The following is a 15116-nucleotide window of genomic DNA, read 5'->3' on the forward strand; positions in this document are numbered from 1 at the left end:
CTGGGCATTGAAGCAAAAAGCAGATTATCATTTATGAAAAGGAAAAAAGAATTGTAGATATTAGATGGATTCGCCTAAAGTCAAAATAGTCTAAGAAGCAATGTACTCTTATAAGTCTTGGGCCCAGTTTTTTTGTTCTTGAATTTTTTTTTTTTTTTTTTTTTTTTTTTTTTTTTTTGAGGCCGAGGTCACAAGCTCTGTAGCAGGCTGGAGTGCAGTGGCGGATCTCAGCTCACTGCAGCTCCAGCCTCCCGGGTTCCGCGCCACTCTCCCGGCCTCAGCCACCAGTAGCTGGGACTACAGGCGCCCGCCATCTCGCCCGGCTATTTTTTGTATTTCTTAGTAGAGAGCGGGGGTTTCACTGTGCATCCAGGATGGTCACCGATCTCCTGACCTCGTGATCCGCCCATCTCGGCCTCCCAAAGTGCTGGGATTACAGGCAGGCCAGCCACCCAGCGCCCGGCCTTTTTTTTTGAGACAGAATACAAACTCTCTGTTATAGAGGGTGGAGTGCAGTGGTGTGATCTCTGTTCACTGCAACTTCCGCCTCCTGGGTTCAATTCCCTGCCTCAGCCGCTGAGTAGCTGGGATTATAGGCACCCGCCAACTCGTCTGGCTAATTTTTGTATTTTTAGTAGAGACGGAGTTTCACCATGTTGGCCAGGCTGGTCTTGAAGTGCTGACCTTGTCTCATCTTGATGTGATGAAAGTTTATATGAAGAAAAAGAGAAAAAAGGTAGTGGAATATCTGTGTGGGCCTTGGCCTCCCAGAGTGCTGGGATTACAGGCGTGAGCCACCTCGCCTGGCCTGTCCTTGAATTTTTCTGTATTCCAGCTCTCATGTCTTCCGAAAGTGGGTAGAAACATGGATTTTTTTCTTTTTCCTTGAGAACTCTTGGAAGAAATAGTGCAAATAAAGTTGAGGCTCTTCTCAATAGAACTTGTTCTACAAATGGAGTAGCTTTAAAAAGTCAACAATATCTGGCACATAAAGTATGTTCTTAGAATGTTCCTCCCGGGCAGATTAATTATGTGATTAGGTGATTTGGATGTTTTCTTTGTGAAAACAGCTGGTCCTGATTTAGAAGGAGAACGCCATACTTTGATTTTAAATGACTGGAGAAAAGTTAGCAATAAGAGCTCAGTTCTTTTTTTTTTTTTTTTTTTTTCAAATTTTTTTTTTTTTTCTTCTACAAAATTTCAGCTTACTTCTTCCACTCACCTCTTCTACTCATTAATCAGTAGTCCCAGAATTTAAAATGTTCTCGGGTTTACAAGATTGTGTTTGGGATTGAGAGAGGGATAACTGAAATCATTTTGCGCTGTCTGTCTTTCCTTTTGCCTGTGGCTGCTGGTGATTAGGAAGAGAAAACAAGGTGGCCTCTCATTAGAAGAAGAGGAAGAGGAGGATGCCAATTCAGAATCTGAGGGAAGCAGTAGTGAGGAGGAAGATGAAGGTGCAGAGCAGGAAAAAGGCATTGGATCAGAGGATGCAAGGAAAAAGAAGGAGGACGAACTGTGGGCCAGCTTCCTCAATGATGTGGGACCAAAATCAAAAGTGCCCCCAAGTACACAAGTTAAGGTAAGTTGAGAGATTAATAAGGTGAATGCCTCTCCAGAAATACCCTACATTACTGACATTTGAAGCCTACGGAAATCGACCAAAATGCCTTTTGTTAACAATTGTACTAAGTGAAAAGCAAAGCATTTCCTATGGTAGGAGAATAAGCTTCTCTAATCATATAAATTTCCAATAGGCCTTTAACTAATTAGAGATGAAACATTTAAGAGTAGCTATAGGCTGAGTGCAGTGGCACACGCCAACAATCCCAGCACTTTGGGAGGCTGAGGCAGGTGGATCATTTGAGGTCAGGAGTTTGAGACCAGCCTGGTCAACATGGCGAAACCCTGTCTCTACTAAAAATACAAAAATTAGTTGGGTGTGGTGGCGGTTGCCTATAATCCCAGCTACTTTGGACGCTGAGGCAAGGAGAATCGCTTTAACCTGGGAGGTGGGAAGGTTGCAGTGAGCCAAGATTGTGTTACTGCGCTCCAGCTTGGGCAACAGAGTGAGACACTGTCTCAAAGAAAAAAAATAATGAAAAGTAGCTATAAACAATATGGTTCATCTTTTGGTGAAACTGATTACGTTTCTTGTTTTTTTTTGTAGAAAGGAGAGGAGACTGAAGAGACAAGTTCAAGTAAATTGTTGGTAAAAGCAGAAGAGCTAGAGAAACCTAAAGAAACAGAAAAAGTTAAAATCACCAAGGTGTTTGATTTTGCTGGTGAAGAAGTACGGTAAGTTTCACAAACTTTTCCAAGTTTCACAAACTTTGAAACTAGTGTGAGCATCTCTCTCTAACTGGTGTTAGCCATCTATCCTCATTTCAATCCATCATAATATTTTGGGAGAGTTATATTTGAACTCAAGGAAAACTGGCTCTATAAATTATCAGGGAGCATGAGAAAGGTCCTTTCACATATAGCAGTGTAGTTTTTGAGCTTTACGAAGTGGTCAGCTGAACAGAAGCAAGGGAATATAAGAGTTAAGTGTTTTGTTCCACTTGATCATTGCCGTGTTTTGTGACTTTTGTTAAGTCATGTTTCCCTTTATTACTTTCCTTGACTGCAATCTGAGCCCCATTGAAGTCTGAAATCAGATAAGAAAATGCAAGGAGACAAATTTGGTTTCAGTATTATTTTCTTTTTCTGAAACGGAGTCTTGCTCTGTAGCCCAGGCTAGAATGCAGTGGCATGATCTCGGCTCACTGCAATCTCCGCCTCCCGTATCCCATTTCAAGCAATTCTCCTGCCTCAGCCTCCTGAGTAGCTGGGATTACAGGCACACGCCACTATACCCAGCTAATTTTTTTGTAGTTTTTTTGTTTTGTTTTATTTTTGTTTTTGTGTTTTTTTAGATGGAGTTTCACTTCCGTTGCCCAGGCTGGAATGCAGGGTGCGATCTCAGCTCATTGCAATCTCCACCTCCCAGGTTCAAGCAGTTCTCCTTCCTCAGCCTCTCGAGTAGCTGGGATTGCAGGCGTGTGCCACCATGCCCAGCTAATTTTTGTGTTTTTAGTAGAGATGGGGTTTCGCCATGTTGGCCAGGCTGGTCTTGAACCCTTGACCTCAGGTGATCCACCTGTCTCGGCCTCCCGAAGTGCTAGGATTACAGGCATGAGCCGCCACGCCCGGCCTTTTTTTTTTTTTTTTTTGTGAGACAGAGTCTTGCTCTGTCGCCCAAGCTAGAGTGCAGTGGTGCGATCTTGGCTCGTGGCGCTATCTCGGCTCACTGCAAGCTCCACCTCCCGGGTTCACGCCATTCTCCTGCCTTAGCCTCCCGAGTAGCTGGGACTACAGGTGCTTGCCACCATGCCCTGCTAATTTTTTTATATTTTTAGTAGAGATGGGGTTTCACTGTGTTAGGATGATCTTGGATCTCCTGACCTCAAGTGATCCGCCCGCCTCGGCCTCCCAAAGTGCTGGGATTACAGGCGTGAGCCACAGTGCCTGGCCATTTTTTTGTAGTTTTAGTAGAGACGGGGTTTCACCATGTTGGCCAGGCTGGTCTTGAACTCCTGACCTCGTAATCCACCTGCCTCGGCCTCACAAAGTGCTGAGATTATAGGTGTGAGCCACCGTGCCCTGCCTCAATATTATTTTCTTACCTTAATGATATTTTTCTGATTGAGTAATAAGGTTTATTTACCATAGGTTAAGTAGGGGCTTAATGCCTTGACCAGGTTAGCCTCCCGATTGTTAGGTAAGAGCCACATACCTCTAGTTTCCCCTCCCCCATTTATTTCAATTTTATTATGTGAAAATAGCAGATTTGTAATTTAGAACTAAATGAGAACAGAGAAAGTGCCAATCAATAAATTTATAGGCGGTCACATTGATTTTCATTGGCAGTAATTAATTAGACCTGTAGGCTCTCTGAAAATACAATTTTCCCTAAAATTATTATTCTTTTTTTTTTTTTTTTTTTTTTTGAGACGGAGTCTCGCTCTGTCGCCCAGGCTGGAGTGCAGTGGCGCGATCTCGGCTCACTGCAAGCTCCGCCTCCCGGGCTTACACCATTCTCCTGCCTCAGCCTCCCGAGTAGCTGGGACCACAGGCGCCCGCCACCTTGCCCGGCTAGTTTTTTGTATTTTTTAGTAGAGACGGGGTTTCACCGTGTTCGCCAGGATGGTCTCGATCTCCTGACCTCGTGATCCGCCCGTCTCGGCCTCCCAAAGTGCTGGGATTACAGGCTTGAGCCACCGCGCCCGGCCTATTATTCTTAAAAATAATGTTTTCAACAATTATTTATCTAGTGAAGGTATATTTATGAAAAAATTGACATTATCAGTTTTTTTGTTTTGTGTTTGTTTTTGTTTTTGTTTGAGAAAGGGTCTTGCTGTGTTGCCTAGGCTGTTCTTGAACACCTGGGCTCAAGCGATCCTCCAGCCTCGGCCTCTTAAGTAACTGGGACTTCAGGGTTGTACTACTCTCCCTGGCCATTATCCCTTTTATAAATGGTATGGAACAAAACTTTTTATTATTAAAAATTTCTCTCTGACATCTTCTTCTTCTGAAAAAAATGTCACACTTATAGAAATGTTGCAAGAATAGTGTTATAACAAACACCTACATACCTATCATCCAGATTCACCACTGGTTAATGTATTGCCTGTCTCTCACCGTTTGTATCTGGGTTTTTCTTTTGTTTTGGCTGAACCATTTGAGATTTACTTGTAGACATTGTGACACCTCAGCCTTTAATACTTTAGCACATGTCTTCTACAACCAAGGGCATTCTCCATTCAGTATAACTCTCATATTCAGTAAAGTTAACATTAGAGCAGATTGCTATCTATGGTGAAGGACCCCAACTTAAAATTTTCAATCTATTGCAGACCAGTACTTTTCTAAAAACATAATACAAAGGAATTACTAGAAAAACAAATATAAAAGTTAACTAATGTTTACCATGGGGCTCAGGCTGCAGCACCACAGCACTGTGTGCGTATAACTGGGGCCACTTGCCCCCTCCAAGTGTGGGCCTTTTAACCTCTGTCGACAGGTGTGGGGGAAAAAAAAGGATTTAATAGACATAACATTACATTTCAATGTATGTGGTCAAAACGAACCGCAGACAGGAAAAAGGAAAGAATTATGTAACTATACAGGCTGTTCATTGAAAGTGTTAATATACGGGGAATGACTGTTACCTTTTATTCTGTTATTAAGACAAAAAGCTGGCCTGGGCCGGGCGCGGTGGCTCAAGCCTGTAATCCCAGCACTTTGGGAGGCCGAGACGGGTGGATCACGAGGTCAGGAGATCGAGACCATCCTGGCTAACACGGTGAAACCCGTCTCTACTAAAAAATACAAAAACTAGCGAGAGGCGGTGGCTGAGCCTGTAGTCCCAACTACTCAGGAGGCTGGGCAGGAGATAGAAGCGTGTGAGCCTGGGAGGCGGAGGAGCTTGCAGTGAGCTGAGATCTGGCCACTGCACTCCAGCCTGGCGGCGAGACTCTTCAAAACCGGCTGGCGTGGTGAAATATCAAATCAGGTCAAGGTCGGGTCGGATCGACGAGATCAGGTTCGGGACATCCAGCCAGAACAACATCGGTCGAAACCATCTCAAAAATAAAAAGTCAGCCAGGTGTGGTGGTGCACATCTGTAATCCCAGCTACTTGGGAGGCTGAGGCAGGAGAATCGCTTGAATCCGGTAGGCAGAGGTTGCAGTAAGCCGAGATCGCACCACTGCACTCCAGCCTGGGCAACAGAGCGAGACTCTGTCTCAAAACAAAAAAACAAAAAGCTGAGTAAAATATCAATTCTCAGTATTAAATGTCAGACACACACTTTGAATGAGCACTATTTTGTTTTTATTACTATTATTTTTTTTGAGATAGAGTCTTGATCTGTCACCCAGGATAGAGTACAGTGGCATGATCTTGGCTATCTGCAACCTCCGCCTCCACAGTTCAAGTGATTCTCTTGCTTCAGCCTCCCGAGTGTCTGGGATTACAGGTGCCTTCCACCATGCCTGGCTAATTTTTGTGTTTTTAGTAGAGATGGGGTTTCACCGAGTTGACCAGGCTCATCTTGAAATCTTGACCTTATGATCCACCCTCCTCGGCCTCCCAAAGTGCTGGAATTACAGGCGTTAGCCACTGCACCCTGTTTATATTAATATTTAAAGTTTTAATTGTGATGAAAGACCTTATTTCTTTCTTGTTAATCTAAGTTGTATTGATGACTCTGCTCCTCCTGGTGGATAATTTATATGTAAATTATTTCTTTGTTGGTTTTCTCCTTCCTGCCTTCTGTCCACCATTCCATCTTTCACACAATTTTTTTTTTTAACATGGGATCTGCCAGGGTGTAACACAGAGATATTTTCATGGGATCAGAAGTATACATTTTAAAGCAGTTTCATTTAGTTGAGAGTTTTCGTTTTTTGCCTTTATCCAGAATGAATCTGGATAAAAGTAAAAAATGTACTGTGTTTCGTTTCCTTTCCTTCCTTTCCTTCCCTTCTTTCCTTCCCTCCTTCCCTCCCTCCCTCCCTCCCTCCCTTCCTTCCTTCCTTTCTTCCTTCAGACTCCCTCCCTCCCTTCCTTCCTTTCTTTTTTTTTTTTTTTTTTGAGACAGAGTCTCTGTTTGTCACCCAAGCTGGAGTGCAGTGACACAGTCTCAGCTCGCTACAGCCGCAACCTTCAGGACTCAAGTCATTCTCCCACCTCAGCCTCCCGAGTGGGTGAGACTACAGGCATATACCACCACGCTTGGCTAATTTTTGTATTTTCTGTAGAGATGGGTTTCACCATTTTGCCTAGGCTGGTCTCGAACTTCTGGGCTGAAGTGATCCTTCTGCCTTCGCCTCCCGAAGTGCTGGGATTGCACGTGTGAGCCACTGCACCCTGCCTGGAATACTGTGTTTTCAAAGTTTATATTAAATGCTTCATTAGTAGCCATTTTCAATAATTTATCTTGTCAAGTTATAATTAAATTTAAGTTATATTTTAGTGAAAGAAAAAAGGAATTCTGGAAGCTCGAATTTCCTATACATGAATTTTTTTTTTTTTTGAGACAGGGTCTTGCTCTGTCGTTCACGCTAGCCTCAACCAACTACAAGGCTCAATTGATTTCCCCCGACCTCAGCCTCCTGAGTAACTGGGGCTACAGGTATATGCCACCCGTGCCCATCTAACTTCTTTTTTTTTTTGAGACGGAGTCTTGCTCTGTGCCCCAGGCTGGAGTGCAGTGGCGCGATCTCGGCTCACTGCAAGCTCCGCCCCGCCGGGTTCACGCCATTCTCCTGCCTCAGCCTCCCAAGTAGCTGGGACTACAGGCGCCCGCCACCTCGCCCGGCTAATTTTCTTGTATTTTTAGTAGAGACGGGGTTTCACCGTGTTAGCTAGGATGGTCTCGATCTCCTGACCTCATGATCCGCCCGTCTCGGCCTCCCAAAGTGCTGGGATTACAGGCTTGAGCCACCGCACCCGGCCTCCATCTAACTTTTAAAATTGTTTTGTAGTGATGTCGTCTCACTGTGTTGCCCAGACTGCTCTTGAACTCCTGGGCTCAAGCGATCCTGCTGCCTTGGGATTACAAATGTGAGCCACCACACCCAGCCATGTGTGAATATTTTTTTAATAGAAAGTACAATTCAAAACATTCTATGAAACATATTAATTTATAGAAACACTAGTTTTCTAACTTTCATTTTTACCCGTATAATTTATTTGCTACTGAAAAACATGTTAAATTACTTTCTTGCCTGGAACTACTAGGATTATTTTTTGATTTTTAGAGACAGGAGCTATCTCACTCTGTCACCCAGGTTGGTGTGTGGTTGTGCAATCGTTGCTTACTGTAATCTTGAACTCACCGACTCAAGTGATCCTTCCATTTCGGCCTCCCACCACAGCCTTCTAAGTGAACATCACCACAACTAGCTAATTATTTTATTTCATTTATTTGTTTGCTTGTTTATCTATCTATCTATCTATCTATCTGTCTGTCTGTCTGTCTGTCTGTCTATTTGAGACGGAGTCTCTGTTGTCAAAGCTTGAGTGCAGTGGCATGATCTCGGCTCACTACAACCTCTGCCTCTCAGGTTCAGGTGATTCTCCTGCCTCAGTCTCTCGAGGAGTTGGGATTACAGGCATCTGCCACCACACCTGGCTAATTTTTGTATTTTTAGTACAGCTGGTCACCGTGTTGACCAGGTTGGTTTTGAAATCCTGACCTCAAGTGATGCTCCCGCCTCAGCCTCCCAAAGTGCTGGGATTACAGGCGTGAGCTACCGCGCCCGGCTTATTTGTTTATTTTTGTTTATTTATTTATTTTTTATTTTTGAGATGGAGTCTTGCTCTGTCACCCAGGCTGGAGTGCAGTGGTGTGATCTCGGCTCACCACAACCTACGCCTCCCGGGTTCAGGCCGTTCTCCTGCCTCAGCCTCCTGGGTAGCTGGGATTACAGGTGCGCGCCACCACGCCCAGCTAATTTTTGTATTTTGAGTAGAAATGGGGTTTCACCATGTTGGCTAGGCTGATCTTGAACTCCTGACCTTGTGATCCACCCGCCTTGGCCTCCCAAAGTGCTGGAATTATAGGCGTGAGCCACTGCGCCTGGCCTATTTATTTATTTGTTTATTTTTCATATTTTATTTAATTTTTTTGAGACAGGGTGTCACTCTGTTGCCCAGACTGGAGTGTAGTGGTACCATCGTGGCCCACTACAGCCGTGATCTCCCAGGCTCAAGAGATCCTTTCACCTCAGCCTCCCTGATACCTGGTGCCAAGACTAGCTTGGTCGGGGAGACCCTAACCCAGTGGCACTGGAGTAATTAAAGACACACACACAGAAATACAGAGGTGTGAAGTGGGAAATCAGGGGTCTCACAGCCTTCAGAGCTGAGAGCCCTGAACAGAGATTTACCCACATATTTATTAACAGCAAGCCAGTCATTAGCATTGTTTCTATAGATATTTGATTAACTAAAAGTATGCCTTATGGGAAACGAAGGGATGGGCCTAATTAAAGGAATAGGTTGGGCTAGTTAACTGTAGCAGGAGCATGTCCTTAAGGCACAGATCGCTCATGCTATTGTTTGTGACTTAAGAATGCCTTTTAGAGAGCTCCGTGGCCAGTCTGTTGTGCGCACCCACCTGAGGCATCTTAGGTCAGCCTGCTCTTAGAGTAGTAGTAACCGCCAGAAAGGAGTCGGAAGAGGTCCCACGAGGCTGTCTTCACCGCTATGCCCAAGAATAAAGGTAAAGGAGGTAAAAACAGGCGCAGGGGTAAAAATGAGAATGAATCTGAAAAAAGAGAGCTGGTGTTTAAAGAGGATGGACAAGAGTATGCTCAGGTAATCAGAATGTTGGGAAATGGACGATTGGAAGCACTGTGTTTCGATGGTGTAAAGAGGTTATGCCATATCAGAGGGAAATTGAGAAAAAAGGTTTGGATAACTACTTCAGACATTATATTGGTTGGTCTATGAGACTATTAGGATAACAAAGCTGATGTAATTTTAAAGTACAATGCAGATGAAGCTAGAAGCCTGAAGGCATATGGCGAGCTTCCAGAGCATGCTAAAATCAGTGAAACAGACACATTTGGTCCTGGAGATGATGATGAAATCCAATTTGATGATATTGGAGATGACGATGAAGACATTGATGATATCTAAATTGAACTGAGTGTTTTTACATGACAAGTTTTCTGAGGATTGTTCTACAGTTGGGATTTTGGCCGTCATCAGTTAAGAAGAGAAATTCATTTAGTGTGTCATTTCTGAAAGCAAACTGATTTATTTTCAATGTTTTAAAGTATTTATTTCTTTGGAAGCTGATGACCCTGAATTATCTTGTTAAATGTTAATACTTTATTGTTTCAATGTAATGGAACTTAGGAATAAAAGACCATAATATTTACCATTAAAAGAAATAAACGAATGCCTTTCCTACTCTAATAACTTCAAGTAATTGGATATTTTGAATACATTTCTGCCTTATAATCATGCTGGGTTCTAATAAGCCCTACTTCCAGCTAATCTGTTTATAGTCTTTCTGTATGTTTCAGTTACTTACATGTTCTCGTAAGGTTTCTGATAAAATTTGAATACAGAAATCTCCATTTAGAATCAGAAAAAAATTGACATTTTTCATATATATCTAACCATATATATTTTTATAGTAACATTGATAGTTTATAAATTGTTTTTGTCCTTTGTGCACTAGTTATTAAGGAAAAAGAATATATCCAACACAGTTTTTAAAGTGTAGCAGTTTTGAGTAGTAATTCAGAATGTGTAAGATTAAGAGTTGCAGAAATTGAACAATAGATGGCAACCAATTATCTTAACATTGGAAATACTAGGATGCCATTTTGTTTTCAAAAGTTATTCATTGTAACCCACTGTTTTGCCTTTCATGAACAAGTGAATTACAATGTATAAATGAAGAACTAATTTCATAATAAATTCTCTAAACTGAAAAAAAAAAAAGAAAAAGAATGCCTTTAAGTGGTTTTCCGCCCTGGGTGGGCCAGGTGTTCCTTGCCCTCATTCCCGTAAACCCACAACCTTCCAGCTTGGGCGTTAGGGCCATTATGAACATGTTACAGTGCTGCAGAGATTTTGTTTATGGCCAGCTTTGGGGCCAGTTTATGGCCAGATTTCGGGGGACCTGCTCCCAACACCTGGGAATATAGGTATTGGCCACCATGCCTAGCTAATTTGTTTTTATTTTTTTGAGACGAGGTCTCCCTATGTTGCTTAGGCTCGTCTTGAACTCCTGCGCTCAAGTGATCCTCCTGCCTTAACCTCCCAAAGTGTCGGGATTACAGGCATGAGCCACTGCACCTGGCCTATTTTATTTTTTTGTAGAGATGGGGTCTTGCTGTGTTGCCCAAGGTGGTCTTGACCTCTTGTCCTCAAGTGATCCTCCTGCTTTGGCCTCCCAAAGTGCTGGGATTACAGGTGTGAGCCATCGCGCCTGACTATCTGCATAAATTTTTTTTTCTTTTCTTTTCGTTTCTTTTTTTTTTTTTTTTTTTTGAAACAGGGTTTTGCTCTGTCACCCAGGCTGGAATACAGTGGTGCAGTCTTGGCTCACTGCAGCCCATGCCTCCTGGGCTCAGGCAATCCTCTCACCTCAGCCTCCTGAGTACCTAGCATTGTAGATGCATACCGCCACGCCTGGCTCATTTGGTTTTTTTTGGGATGCGGTCTAACTCTGTCACCCAGGCTGAAGTGCAGTGGCACAATCTCAGCTCACTGCAACTTTACTTCCTGGGTTCAAGCAATTCTCCTGCCTCAGCCTCCTGAGTAGCTGGACTGCAGGCATGTACCACCATGCCTGGCTAAATTTTTTTTGTATTTTTAGTAGAGAAGAAGTTTCACCTTGTTGGTCAGGCTGGTCTGGAACTCCTGACCTCAAATGATCTGCCTGCCTCATTCTCCCAAAGTGCCAGGATTACAGGCATGAGCCACCATGCCCAGCCTGTTGTGTTTTTTGTATAGCTCGGTTTACCCAGGCTGGTCTCAAACTCCTGGGCTCAAGCCGTCTGCCTGCCTCGGCCTCCCAAAGTGTTGGGATTACAGGCGTGAGCCACCATGCCTGGCACCTGTATAAATTTAAAAAATTACGATTGATTAACAATTGAAATGATTGTAAAAATAAGTTATAAAAATAAATGCTTACATTTTATTACATTTTTAGGCTTTGGTTGACAAAATAATTCTAAACTATCACACACATTGTAATGTCCTACTGCATGTGATTGACAATTCATATCACATGTGACTCACCTTGCAAATCTGACATAACTGAATTTATACTCTGTTTAATGGAAGGGCCGACTGCTCATGTCTTGAGTATTGTGACATTGTCAAATTGCTGTACAAGTTTCTAAATACTCCCAGTTTCTGTGCCCATCTCATCTTGGACCAATAACAGGTAGTTTTGCAGTCAAAACTTGAATATCACTATATGCAAATGATTCCATTCAGTTTTTCCCCAGTTATCCCAATAATGTACTTTATAGCTGTATTTCTTGTGCAATCCAAGATCCAATCTAGAAGTCCAATGTGCTATCCGTTGCGCTGTGGAGCCACCTCTAAGATCCAATCTAAGATGAAAACCGTAATTGGTCTTTTGTTGTTGTTTTCGCATTTGGTCTTTTTAAACTCCTTGTACTTAGAACTGTTTTTCATGCCTTTTCTGTATTTCACAACATTGGTTTTAAACTTTTTGTTTTTTGTTTTTTAAGAGTCCAGGCCATTTGTATTGCATAATGTCCCTCAATTTGGATTGCTGCATTGTTTATGATGAGCTTCAGATTAATTATGTTAGACAAAAACACTACATTGATGATGCTTCTCATCCATCAAGAGACTCAACATTGATGGGGATAAGTTAGGCCACCAGTATCTTAAAACAGTACCTTCCGGAATTCTTCATTGTAAGGCATCCTTTTCCTTGGTAATTAGTTGTTTTCATGATCCATAAATATTAATAATAATTATTATTTTGAGACAAGGTCTTACTCTGTTGCCCAGACTGGAGTGCAGTGGTGTGATCTCGGCTCACTGCAACCTCCACCTCCTGGGTTCAAGCGATTCTTCTGCCTCAGCCTCATGAGTAGCTGGGATTACAGACACCTGCCACCCACGCCTGGCTAAATTTTGTATTTTTAGTAGAGACAGGGTTTCATCATGTTGGCCAGGCTGGTCTCGAACTCCTGACCTCAAATGATCCACCCACTTTGGCCCCCCAGAGTGCTGGGATTACAGACGTGAGCCACCACGCCTGGCCCCATAAATAATTATTGATGATATGAATTAGTAATGTATTTTACTGCCTGAAATCATTCCGGAAGCTATTGAGTTGTCCATCCAGTAGGGGACCAACAGAACACTGACAGTATAAACTTTTAATAGTTTGAAAGTCCTATAAACAATATAGAAAGTATATTAATGTACCATTAGGAATATAGGTTTAAAAGTTTTTTTGAAGTTAAGTCTTTTTTGGCTTGAATTATTTTCTATGTGTTATGTAGACTATCTAAGAAATATTTATTTATAACTTCACCAGTGGCCCTCACACAGAGTGTACAAAAAGCTGGTGAATAACTGTTGCTGTAAGAAGTCACTAGGCTGGGCACAGAGGCACATGCCTGTAATCCCAGCACTTTGGGAGGCTAAGGAAGGAGGATTGCTTGAGTCCAGTAGTTGAAGACCAGCCTGGGCAACGTGGAGAAACTCCATTTGTACAAAAGTGGTGTGTGTCTATAGTCTCAGCTACTCGGGAGGCTGAAGTAGAAGGATCCCTTGAGACCAGGAGGCAGAGGTTGCTGTGTGCCAAGATCGTGCCACTGAACTCCAGCCTAGGTGTCAGAGTGAGACCCTGTCTCAAAAAAAAGTCATAAATTTTCAGTCAAATTAAATGTTGTGGACTTGTTAATAAATACTAAGATAGTTTTGTGCCATAAATTTCCTATTTCAGGTTTGAAAACAAGTGGATGGTAATTTTAAATGTACTTGATGGGTGTTCAGGGAGTTCGCTGTTTTCATAATTTGCCAGGAGAGGGCAGCACCATGTCTATAAAAAAACAAATGAGTATGGAAGCACGTTTTTTCATATAAATTACATTATATTTCAAAATGATGCATGCTTATTACTTTAAAATTCATACGTTACAGAGATATATAACATGAAAAGTGAAAGTTCTGTAACTCCCTTCCCCTAAAGAAAACAAAAACCGGCCGGGTTCGGTGGCTCACGCCTGTAATCCCAGCACTTTGGGAGGCCGAGGTGGGCGGATCACAAGGTCAGGAGATCCAGACCACGGTGAAACCCCGTCTCTACTAAAAATACAAAAATTAGCCGGGCGCGGTGGCGGGCGCCTGTAGTCCCAGCTACTCAGGAGGCTGAGGCAGGAGAATGGTGTGAACCCGGGAGGCGGTGCTTGCAGTGAGCCAGGATTGCGCCATTGCACTCCAGCCTGGGCGACAGCACGAGACTCTGTCTCAAAAAAAAAAAAAAAAAAAAAGAAAACAAAAACCCTGTTAATAGTGGGCATGTTGACAGGATTTTTTTTTTTAACTTAAATTATTTACACTTAAATTTAGGCATTATAAGGAATTCTCATGAGGGGACTTACGAGATCTGAATTTTCATTGATAACCAGATACAAATTTGTTGTATGGATTTGAGCATACGTTTTAATTTCTTCATGTAATTATTTTTGTGTCTGTATCAAGTTAAGAACATTACTACATCTTTAAGAAATGTGAGAAGAGCTAGTGATGATGGGAAGGAATTTGTAGGTCTAAGGGTAAGGTAGTGTTAGCACAAAGTTAGTCTTGGGTTTTCTAACTGTATTTTAATGTTAAATTTTGGGCTTTGGTCTTTTCGTTTTGTTTTTGTCCCCACTTGAAAAATGTTTAGCTTATTAACCTAGGGGAATGGGGGAATATAGTATTTTGTATTCTGCCCTATCACATAACTAGCTGAGCCAGTTAGCTCAGACTTTCCTCAATGATTCACCTTTTGGAAAAAGCCAGTCATGGAAAGTTTCTGCCCAAATAAAGACTTTCAGGAAGTTCTGAGTAAGTGAAAATAAAGTTAAAATGGAATTTCTGCTGAGAACACTTGAATTAACTATTGCTAATAATAGGCCTTTTCCTGTCAGGGTTCCCTCTTGTGCATTAGAGGTGGTCTATAATAATTTAAGTGTTCACAGTTATAAAATAACTGTGAAGATATTTTGATAGTTGAATCCCTTATTGCTTGTTAAAAGTGGAGTTGTTCTAGGCATACTAGCAACACTAGTAATAGTAGCATCTGCTAGTATTACTTGGTGTCAATTACTGAAGTTCCTGAGATAAATATACTAGTGTTTCCTAGTGAATATAGATGGGACTTTGGCACTAAGAAATTATGAGAGATACTCCCACAGTTTATATTTTTCCATGCTGTTTTTATGCCACTTACTATATATCATGTATTACCATGACCTGCTTTCATGGTTGACTGTTCTGCTGAACTGTGAGCTCCTTAAAAACAAAGGTTATGCCGTATTTTTTTATATGTTCAACATCTAACAGTG

At 42.2% G+C, this 15116-nt stretch overlaps 1 protein-coding gene and 1 pseudogene across 3 annotated transcripts in view; both read left to right on the top strand.

The window, feature by feature from the left end:
• CFDP1 (craniofacial development protein 1) overlaps nt 1-15116 on the top strand; it is a 150234-nt gene that overhangs the window by 22245 nt on the left and 112873 nt on the right. For both annotated transcript variants that reach the window (XM_017953572.3, XM_003917190.3), the window contains exons 3-4: nt 1363-1582; nt 2171-2298. In XM_017953572.3, coding sequence (XP_017809061.1) covers nt 1363-1582; nt 2171-2298 — 348 coding nt within the window. The remainder of the gene's footprint in view (nt 1-1362; nt 1583-2170; nt 2299-15116) is intronic.
• LOC101016795 lies at nt 9015-9971 on the top strand (annotated as a pseudogene). The gene has a single exon (XR_004179727.1). The product of XR_004179727.1 is annotated as a eukaryotic translation initiation factor 1A, Y-chromosomal-like (transcript).

This window comes from Papio anubis, chromosome 18 (assembly GCF_008728515.1).
Source record: "Papio anubis isolate 15944 chromosome 18, Panubis1.0, whole genome shotgun sequence".
Taxonomy (NCBI): Eukaryota; Metazoa; Chordata; class Mammalia; order Primates; family Cercopithecidae; genus Papio; species Papio anubis.